Source organism: Pterocles gutturalis, unplaced genomic scaffold (assembly GCF_000699245.1).
Source record: "Pterocles gutturalis isolate BGI_N339 unplaced genomic scaffold, ASM69924v1 Scaffold49663, whole genome shotgun sequence".
Taxonomy (NCBI): Eukaryota; Metazoa; Chordata; class Aves; order Pterocliformes; family Pteroclidae; genus Pterocles; species Pterocles gutturalis.
The window spans coordinates 1-11,173 of record NW_010119839.1 but is presented as its reverse complement, the minus strand read 5'-3'; the positions used below and the strand labels follow the sequence as shown (position 1 = coordinate 11,173).

The window sequence follows — 11,173 nt, the reverse complement described above, 5'->3', positions numbered from 1 at the left end:
CAGACATTTTAGCACTAACCCGTGTAGCCTACATATGTGCTTTTTCCTACCTTTATACAAGAAGGTAAAAATTTGTTTTCCAAGTAGTGGCTGGAGACACTTTTGGTCTGGGCACTTGTGATGAGGCCGTTGGGATATGCTCTGCAGTCCTTGCTGGGCAGGAATAAAGGTGACGGGAAGACACCTGTGATACACCAAGGCTGAGTCAAACACACGCTTGCAAACCTCACGGTTTGGCTGTCTGCATGTCAGTGCTAACCAGAAGGGTGTGCACACCTGCAGGTTTTGGTGACCATGGTACTTGTGTGTCATGTGGCCTTAATCCCTCTCCCTCTCCTGGTAGCTTTGCCTTCTCAGATGGGTATTTCCGTCATCTTTTGTGATCCTGAGGCACCTACAGACAAGACAGAGTGTGGCCTGCAGCTTTCACACCATCCAGCAGCTAGGACAGAGTGGCCAAAGATAGCATCCAACGCTAAAAAGATGAGCACTGCTCATCCAGAATGAGCTGCAAAACCGAGGTTAGGGGTGGAGGTTTGGGGGGAGTGAATCACTCCTGGCTACTTAGATTGGTCTTTTCTGTGCTGCTAGGAGCAGGAAAACGTTTGGGACTCCTCTTCCCCTTGGGAACTGCTCATTGACATGCCAGCATGTAAGTTAATGTCTATAAACAACTGACCTGTGAAGGCTGGTACCCAGGGGTACATGGTCTCTAGCCTAGTGCAGTCCTCTAGGAAGAGCCTCTGTCCACAGCATGGCTCACAGAGTGTGGCAAACATGTTGGGTACTCCTCTGCCATCAGTGCAGAGATGCTACGTGCCCGAGAGGACTTCTCCACAGCATGTCCTTACAGTGTTTCTGTGATGTGTACCAACCTAGCCATCTGAACCAGGTAGCGCCCTATCGGTCAGCATTAGCTTTGCCCAACCAGGACAGAAGCAAACCGCTTCCCAGTTTAGAGGTGGGACAGTATGCAGAAAAGTACAGTCAGTAACAAACACTTTAAAGCAACAGTGCCTGGCCCAGGGGAGGCAATTCTGTCATGTTTGTCAAGCGGCTGCTACCATCCCACAGCTCTCGACACCCGTGCTTTCTGCGCAAGATCTCTACCAGGCTTGCTGCCGCTGATGTGTTTCATGGCACAGCCACGTAGACTCTGGCTTGGTCTTTTCAGACAGTCTCAGCACTAGTTAAAAACCCATCAGGAGCTTGCTTAAAACAATACTCGAAACAGAGACTCTTAAACCAAAGCATCTGAGATGAGTGGCTCACGAAACATTTGTGTCAGTGTAGTTTCTAAGATGCGACTGTGCTGGCTTTCTGGCCCGTTCCGCTGCCTGGCACGCTCTGGTCTCTCTATGCTTTGCAGTCTCTACAGCACGAGTCTCTCTGTGCCATAATACCTTTCTTTTTCTAGATGTGCGCACTGGCCAAATAATCTCCTCGTGTCTTGATCGACTGCCGATTGAGATTATTTCCCCATCTAGCCAGACAGCATGGGCTTGTCTCTCAGCACAGACCCGTGGCGTGCCATGCCCTCCTCTCCCACAGCCGTTTTGCAGTGCTTGCTCTGGCTTTTCCCTCTCCCCTCCCACTTTCGCTGCTGGACAATCATTCCCTGTGTCATAGATGGACTGAGCTGGTGCTGTCCCTGCTTGCCTTTCCTTGCCCCAGTCTATATGCTCTTTAAGTGAATGTGGTTTTGGTTTTTTTTTCAGTAGGGAAAAGGACTTCCTTCTGCGGAAGGAATGATATTTGCACGTGGCTCAGGGAGGTACCTCCTCTGGCCGTTTCTGTTACCTCACTCATTTAGGCCAATTCCATTGCTAATGTTAAATGGCCACCTTCCCCAACCCAAACTCCGAGAGTAGTTAGGGGATAAAACCAACGTGCAGCTCAGGTTCTAGAGCCATTTGGTCACGTCTCAGTTTTGGCCCAAACTGCCCCAGCGGCACAAAGATTTGGGAGAGCGGCTGTTACGAAACGGTGACTTTATCCAGCAAAGAGGTGGAGCCTGTGACACCCGCACGTTGTTTCCCATCTTCGCAAGCCCACCTCCCTTGCAATAGCACTTAGCATACATGGAAGCGCTAACCTGGCTCTTGGCCCGATGCGGTCAGGGGGAGGGAGGAGCAGCAAAAACGTTTCCAGCGTTAAAACCTCCCTGGACGGGCATCGTGTGGCGGTGGCACCTCTGGGACGTTATCATTCTCACGGCAGTCCATCTCCCATCGCACGCTCCAGGGCTGGATAAAGCTGCTAAAAACCTGGAGCGTGTTCTCCCCACCCGAGGCCCTGGATCCTGCAACCCCAGTTGCTGTGGGTAACTGCAAATTCATGAGCATCGCCTCATGTCAGCGAGGAACGGGAGCGGGTCGTACCATCACCCGTAGGCGTGCGCCTCCCTTCTGGATTTGGCCCCCAGAGCCCGGGAAGCGGGGGGCTGCTGGCCGAGGCGCCTGTAGCGTTAACGTGAACTGGAGGGGGTGGGGTGGGGGAGGAACCGTGGGTTTGTTTTAGGAGTTGTCTAACTGTCATAAACTTTGCGCTGTGCGCAAAAAACGCGATAAAACGATAATGAAACTTACCTGCTAGAACCTAGGAATTGTAAAGGCTACGCAGCCAAAACTTAATGTAAAGTAGCTAGCACAATGGAAGTACAGTATAAATTAAAAAGATCTATCAAACAAACAGCGTGACTCGTGAGTGCTTTGTTCTTTTTATTATCCTGCCTGTTCTAAAAGTCTCTTCTGTCATTTCCAAATACAGAGAGAGTCTTTTCAGAGACCAACCGGGACCGTCTCTTCCAGGACACAGCCTGCTTTCAACACCACCCTTGGAAAATCCCAACTTTTAAATTTTTCTTTTTTTGCTATAAGAATCTTGAGCAAAATTTAAGACACCATTTTCTCCTGCCTAGAACAACACAGGGCAACAGTCATATCCATGTGCAGGAACTGGAAAAGTGAGAGATATGTCCAAAAAAAAGCATCTTAAGAAGATGCACGTAAGATACCGGAAGGTGCAGAACTAGAGGATGGCCCTTCTTTACCACCTGAGGTAGCTCTCAAGAAGTTCTCAGTTTACTCCTTTTTTGATTTAACAATATGGCACCAGAGGGTTCCCCATGCTTCACAGGGACTGAGGAGCAGAGTTGAAGTGGGAGAGAGGTTACGTGACCTTACCTAAAAATCACCGTGGGCATCAATGCTGTGGTCAGTGAGGGCAACTCTGGAGTTGCAATCTAGTCCCTCCTCCGTTGCTGTGGGTTGAGAGTTAGGATGATGCCCAAAATTGCCCTGAGGCCAGGTGAGTTGGCCTAGGAAAAATGAAGACATCCAGGTGAATTAGAAGAGGAGCCGCTTTTCCCCTTTTGGGTTGTTAGGTTTTAAGGAACCGGTGCCCACGCTACCAGTGCGCTTCATCTGGGAAGTACTCAGGTTGCCAGACTCGGCTCTGCCCTTGAGAGCGATCCTACTGGGAAGACTGCATTGTAGTAGTTTACTAAAGTTGACACCCACCCTAAAAAAGGAATTTTGAACAACTGCCAGTTAGAAATCTGGCCTGGGCTTGACTTACAAATGGAGTAATTTCTGTGACTGTAGCAACACATAAAAAAGCAGCAGAACAAAGCAGAGGAAAGCCCCTAAGTGGGAAGCATGCCTTGATTCACAAGCACTTTGTAACTATTTAGAAGCGGTCAGTGTAGCAAAATTGGTCAACTCCTGCAAGCAGTATAGGCTCCATTGCAGCAGGGATGTACCAACGTCTGCTGTATGAAAAAACCAAACCTTCCCCCATTTTGTCTTAAGGTACAGTTCCACCCTGGCCAATATTTCTGCCTTCTTCTCTCCTTGTAATTCTAGTTGTTGAGCTCAGCTGGTCTACATTTAAGGCCAGAAAACAAATTCTACCCTTCTTATCCACTACAATTGAAAAGCTTGCGTAGGAAACATTGAAATTACAGCGGGATTCCTGTGCAGCCGTGGATCATTTACGATGAATGCTGACTATTCAAACCAGTGACTAATTATCACAAGAAAGAATTACGATTAACTAGGAAAAAAATAAGCGGTTTGTGTCTATTCCTCTAGGTGGTGCTACACGATAGCATGAGAAGGGCGATATATCACAGTTCCAAAAAGTGCTACCATTTTACAAAGCTGTCCATCCTTTTCCTGTGAGGGCTGTGCACGCTATTTACTTTGCTTGCCTGTTTGTATCAGGCTGTTCTCCTTTCGGGGTTTTCCCCAGGAAGAGGTGAACTGCGTACCTTGTCCTACCGGCTTGCCTGTTGTTGCAGAAGGCGGCTCCACAGGTTATTCCTATCACTGTGTCTCTGTGTACTTGAGGAGTAAACCTGCTATGCAAGGCAAATGGAAGGAACTAAGAATTTTGACACCGGCTAAATGAAAAGAGGTGGGGGGGTGAGTACAGGAGATTCTTATACTTACATCATACTGCCTCCCAAAGTAGGAGTGCTTCAGGATCTATATTCTCAGTTCCCTCCAGAAGCAAGTGTGAACATGGCACAGGGACTCATCCTTCCTACTACACATTTTCAACAATTCTAACGCATCATAGTCCTACTCTGCCTGTGCTGCCCGAACAATTCACCAAGCAACAACTAATTAAAGATTTCCTGTTTAACACTAATAAGACTGCTTGGGCTGCAGCATACGGTGGAACATCACCTTAAGATGACCTCATTCCCAGTCCTGCAGGTCCGAGTAACATGGCATACATACCCTTTACCTCTGCAATGGAGAACTAGCATATTTAGCAAATAAAGGTGGTGACAGCAGCTAAGAAATGACACTTAACATTTACAAAGCCATTAAGGTGATGATGGGACTGAAACTTGGGAAGGAGTCGCGCTGCCCGCACCCCTGCGCCCTTTGCTCAGCATGCTTCAAAAGAAGAGTCCTTTAGCAAATGGGCTGGCAGCTCAGAATGGAGTCACGAGGCCAAAGTCAAGGCTGTACAGAGTCCAAGGCAAACGGAAGAGAATTTACACTTCCCATTATTTCCTCCTGACGGCGCAGAGCTCTCCCTCAAACCTGGCTGGCATGACGCAGTCCTTCTGTCTTCAGAGCCCCTGCAATTGAGAGAATTCCTCTTGGTGCACGAGTGATTTGACCTTACTGGAGATCGTGATATGATTTGCACGATAACTGACAGGATGTGAAACAAGACCTTAAAAGATCTAGATTTTGGTCTTTTGCACACAAAGTCTTTCCTAGCAGACATTTCCTCTGGAGCTAGTGCCCTTACATTCCTCCTGAGCACAGCTCCCCATCTGCAGGGGACAGCGACTATTCCCAACTCCACGGGAATGGGCAAAGGAGGAGTACTTACACCATGGTGTGAAAGTGAATGGGTGTGTTGGTTAGGAATTTTACAGTGGTATTGGTACACCCACCATCTAAAGATACATATATTGCTTCAAAGGTCACTGGGGAAGCTCCAGAGAAGGAGCACAGCCAGGCTCCAGGAGTCTGCCATCCACCTCTTCTCCAGCCTCACACGTGCCTAACCCACAGTAGTCACAGCAGCGACTATTTCCTCATCGCCTACCTTGGTGCCGTTCATTCCGCTGCCTCCTCTCTGCTATTCCTCCACAGGCACGGCACAGTTTTCCTTGTTTTCTGATGGAATCGCAAGATAGTCTGTCCTGTAGTTGGAGGCAAGGAGGAAAGCATAACCTCAAGTGAAAAAAAACTAGTTTGGGTCCATTCACCCTTATAAAGATACTGAATGCCTGTAAGTATCTCTAAGGCAACAAATGTCACCTGCAAAAGATGCTGTAGAAGATGCTCGCAGTAGGAAACTCTCCTCGCCATAGTCAGGAGCTGACACCAAGCCCTCCCTACTGCAGCATCCTGCGGACACAGCCTTTCTATCATGTACCAAGAGCATCCTTACCCAAGCCAAGTATGTAGAAAGATGGGAACGGGCCAGTATGAAAATCAGAACATCTCTGGTGTGCCAACTGCATCTGTGATTCAGATCCTGAAAGTGGACCTTCCAGGAGAGCATCCCTGTGCAGTTCAAACCGGGACACTTTGGAATACAGCGCACCATGGCCACCCTCCCTACCCGGTGTGCTGTCCCTCATCACACCAAGTGCGCTGTCTCTTTTGGTACTCCTAAGCGTTGCAATGATTTCAGACAGCAAACATCAGCTAGAAACGTGTAATAGCAAAGTTCAGTCTTCTTGCAGTCTGATCTGGACTGAGACATCTGAAGAACCCTTGCAGAACAGCTTGCATCTGGAAAGATTTCACACTTACGCGCTTTCCTGGGCAGCTTCCTCTGCCTTAGAGACCTTCCTGTAGCAATAGACCATTTCTATCAGCAGCCACAGGGTGAGGAAGACCAGCAGAATATACATCATAATCTCAGAGATGACCGAGGTGAAGTCTTCTCCAGCTATTGAGAAAATGAAATAATCTCTGATCATTTACATGCAGCTATTAGAGCACAGCAGCTCCACTGACTCTTTCCACCCGCACGTCATCCTTCCTAACCCCCCCTTGCCAGAGACACCCAGGTGCCACTACACTGCGAGGGAGCAAAAGACAGGGAACAGACGAGGCTGCCAACAGGATATGCCAGCAGCGATCCCACTGCGTGTTCCCAGCAGAATCAAACATGCACCGGCTTGCATGTGTCTTGCATTCTCTGCCACCCACACATCCATACGGATTGCTCGCCGTGAGCCTATCTCATCTTCACACTCTGTTTCTTTTGTGCATTCTACTCACTGGTGTTATTGTGCCGCCAGTGATTTGAAAGAGATCAAAACACAGAGATGCTTGCAGGGAAGAGGGAAGGGAAGACACAGCAGAAACAAATGAGGGCTAAAAGCTCTTGTCCCTCTCTGAAAAAAACAGCAGAATTCCCACTGATTTCTAACAAGCCAGGACTTCAGCACTGAGCTGAGCAAAACCAAGAGGAAGAGAAAGGCTCGGGAGCACTGCAAAGGGAAGGAGAGACTGGGAGAGAGTGGAAGCAAGAGACTGATCTCAGTATGGAGAACAAGTCGTTCCAGGAGGGAGGGGGCGGCAGCATGGAAGCAGATGCTGTGGGTACCCCAGCAAAGGCTGTGCTGTAGCATCCCAGAGCTGCCAGGGGAGAAGCGAGGGTTCTGGGTGGAGAAACTGGAAACCTCTGCTTGCTGCTTGTGCCTGCCCAGCTGCTGCCCCAGCCTGCCAAGCTTGTTATACCTCCCTACATTCACACAGCCACTCTGAGCCTAAAAAAAAAAAAAATAAGGCTGCAGCCGGCAAACAAAATGCAGGTCTTTCCTCCTGAGCCCTGTGCAGTGTTTGTTGCTGCAAAGACACACACAATCATCTGGCAGCTCAGTCACCCCTCCCCTGCAATGCAATGAAAAACTATATCCCAGGATGACAGCACCCATGTTGAGTTAAGGCACAAAACGCTTCCTGCCAGTCCTTCATACCCTCCTCCACCACGGTGAGGTGGATCGATCTGGAGCTTGTGAAGAGAGGTCGGTGAATCTCGAACTCAAACTCTCGGGTGATGTTACAGGTGTAGATACCCGAATCGTTCAAGGTCACATTTAGCACAGTGATGGATACATCCTGCATGTCTTTACTCCCATTCCACTGTAACCGACCACTGAAGCGGCTTGGAAATTCGTGGTTTGATTTCCTGTACTCGTAGATCTGTGAGGAAATGTGAAGAGATAGTCACATTAATCACCGAGCTGTATCCTGGACAACAGCACAGCTTACGCAAGGAACAACATCATCCTCTAGCTACACACATGTATGTACGAAAGGCTGAAAAACCAAGGCACAGGAAAAACAGAGACGTGGACAATGACACAAAAGATCAGCAACAGAACTGAAAACTAGGATCCTGCAGTCTTCATGCCTAGCCTGTTGGTCACTGCACATAAGATCATCTTAAGAAGGAACCACAGAATAAATACAGCAAAGACAAACAGTCATTTTGAGTAAGCAATGGGACGTTCAGCTGAAATGGAAGTATTGCAGAATAAATAAGACAGCATGAAAATGGTACATCACAGGAACAGAGCTTGGGTGGCTTTTGCAGGCTTCATCTCTTCCAAGCTTCTGGCTGACCAGAGTCCCCATCATTAAACTGCCTGCCTCAACTCACTTCTGTTAGCATTCGTTGAGTAAATATATCAGCCAGGTCCCATCTCATTCCTTAGGGCCGTCTTTTTAGTTCTCAGACAGCAGAAGAATATCTGTCATCTTGCCTGGCCCTGCTCAATCACGATGAAACACAACAGCCAGTCTAATGCTTTATACTCAGATAAAATAGCTAGAAAGAAACATGTGCATTCAGCCTTAATCTTATTCTCCATTTTACCATTCTTTCTTTTCCAGTTGGCCCTCGTCTGTACAATTCCCATTTTGATTCACTCTGAAAACTAATTTTACCTTTTCCTGACAGGGAACCAAAACAACCCACAGAGTCAGGATACCACTGCTTTCTTTGAGGTAGAAAGAAGTAAATCCTATCTGGTAGATTTATCGGAGCCCAATTTAACTCCAAAGAACAGCTTTGGGATTCAGAAGTGTGCTAAGAAGGAAGACTTGGGCAAGGGTACCAGGTGTCACTCCATACTTGTTCCTCTTCTTGGTCTCCTTACATATTAGACTTTACCTGTTCAAGAAATGGAACTGGAAATTGACATTTGTGTATATATGACTGCAAATTTTTGGACTCGACAACAGATTCTAGCTTTTCCTGCCACGAGTTCATGCTGTGCCCAAGGATCGAAATCAGATAAGCGAGGAAAAGACACTTCAGTTAGTGCTCAAAATTGGTGCTGTGGAACCTCCAGGTGAAAATGGTGCAGAAATTGTGAAGATCTGGAGCTTGGAGGGGAACTCCAAGCTCATCTCTTTTCTGTGATATGAAAGCAGCCTGCTGGGCGTTTCTATAGACTTTGAATAAGAATGTGGCAGAAAACTTTTGTTCATATTTGCATCTTTCACCTTCCCTTATGCAGTCTTCCTTAGGGAACCTGCCACGGGACAAACACTCTCATAAATACCTTGTTGGCTTCTCCCCCGTGAGTTCACTGGGCCATGTTTCACAATAAGACCTATGAAAACAAGGGCTCGGCTACCAAACATACTTACAGGTTCATCTTTTCCACCCTCTGGCCTGTAGAACCATTCCACCACTGTGCTGGCTGTGACCTCTTCCCTCTTCATGCAGGAGATGCAGAGTAGCTTCATGTGTGTTCCTTGGACAGCCTCTGTTTCTGATGGAACTTCAACACACACTGCAGAACAAAAACCAGCTACGGAGAAAGAGCAGCAGAGAAGAAGCATAAGACAGAATTAGAGAGACATCAGTTATCCGCATCTCAGCATTAATGATCACATCATCCCAATGAAAAAATGTCTGATTCATTACTAGCACCCTCTGACAACAGATGAGTGTCAAACATCAAATTTTACCAAGCTTCCTTCTCTGAGATATAAACAATTCACAATAATTAAGAGAGAGTGATCACTTAATGAAGATTCACCTTTCCAGCGTCTTTGCCACAACTTTAATTTTTCCCATAGTAATTAATGCCAGTTTGGAGGCATTGTTCATTCTCTCCCATGCATGCTGAGCATGCTCCTGTTACAGTAGCAATTACATTCCGGTACGAGGGAAAGCCCAGAATTCCAGTTAAAAGGTCTGGACGCTTTAATCTGGCAATGTGTTCAAAACAAACTGGGAGGATTTGCCACCCTTCCTGTTCCTAGGTTTCATAAGCAGTATGGAAACCAAGGGGCTTGGACTCGGGTAGATTTAGCAGCGGGAGGAGTTCCTGATTTTACATGCATTCCTGTTCAAAATGCTTCCAATCAGCTCTGTGTTAACACTAGCAACTATATTATACTGCTCCTCCAAACAAGACAAAAATCATTGCCTGGGAAGCTAAATACTTGATAAGAAAAGGAATGTTTCAGCATGACATCTCAGACTAAATCCCTGCTGACATTTGTCCCCTGGGCTAAACAATACGGGGTTCTGTCTGTCCAAACCCATCTCCAAAGCCTAGAGTTTAGCTCAGTGAAGATGCTGACTTTGCTGGCTGCTCCCTCCTCCCCAGTCTCTAAGATACTATTAACCCACTCTCTTGAGCACTGTATTATCCTGGGACCTATCCTGGAAATAGCCAGATTCCAGTTCTCTTGTACTACCAGCTTCATGGATAGCACCAGCTTTCGAGGAGAAATAAGGAAGAAGCTACCGGATCATGCTTTACTCCGGTTAATTTAGATATGAACATGCAGATATGCACCCACACACAGAGCGGTAGGTATACGTGCACATCAAATGTAGCTGTATTGGCAAAACTAACCAACCTTTTCCTGGTTACAGAAGAAAAACTGTAAGCACCATAAAATTATTTATTCCAGTTTATAAAGACTGCATGGAAAACTAGCACTAACTTGCACTGCTTAACGGTTTGTACATCCTCCCCAAGGCAACTAAATGTTAAATTACATTGCAAATTTCAAAACAACAGCAAACAGGAAACAGTAAAGAGCTTGCATGCGTATTAAAGCACATGCTTTGTCTAGTTAGCACCAACATATTTTCTCTGCTCATATTAACTCCATTACATTCATATAGCTCTGCATTAATATCATTCCTTCCTCCTCTTACAAACAAAAAAAGCCACTTTGAAGGCTGGTCTTCATGACAGTCTTAACAGAACCTTGCTAGGAAAAGCAGTGTTTTAAAGAAGCATCCTACAAGAGGCAAGCACCAGATCTGCTGGAGAACCTGTCTGAAGACAACACGGAAAGGAAGCACCTACCCCAGACCACCAACACGACCGAAGACGCACAATCCAGCCTTGGCAGTGCAGCCATTGTTCCCAACCACGAGCGACTCTCAACCTGGGCAGAACCTCTTTCGGAAAAACGCCGCTTCTCCCTTCCTCGCTGTGCTCCCAGCGCAACAGGATGCCTCCGGCTGCGTTGCGCTTGTAGGTTCGGATCTGCCGGCGAGAATGGAGCCGCGGGTGGGCGGCAGTTGCGGGTTTCGCTGGGATCTGGGGGGGATCCACGCAAGGGCTGGGCTGGGTTCCTACCGGCAGCACCACGGACAGGGCCGCGGCCCCGGACAGCTCCGCCCCGGTGTCCGGCGGGGCGCG

General features: G+C 47.5%; 1 protein-coding gene across 1 annotated transcript; it reads right to left on the bottom strand.

Annotated features, from left to right (window-relative positions):
• Positions 1–4,742: 4,742 nt before the first annotated feature.
• Positions 4,743–10,889, bottom strand: SCN3B (sodium channel, voltage-gated, type III, beta subunit). The gene is made up of 6 exons (XM_010076675.1): positions 10,835–10,889; positions 9,150–9,313; positions 7,469–7,694; positions 6,294–6,432; positions 5,578–5,674; positions 4,743–5,098 (listed from the first exon to the last, which is right to left on the bottom strand). The coding sequence occupies exons 1-5, from the start codon at positions 10,887–10,889 to the stop codon at positions 5,611–5,613; spliced, it is 648 nt and encodes a 215-aa protein (XP_010074977.1). The 3' UTR covers positions 4,743–5,098; positions 5,578–5,610.
• Between the last annotated feature and the right edge of the window lie 284 nt (positions 10,890–11,173).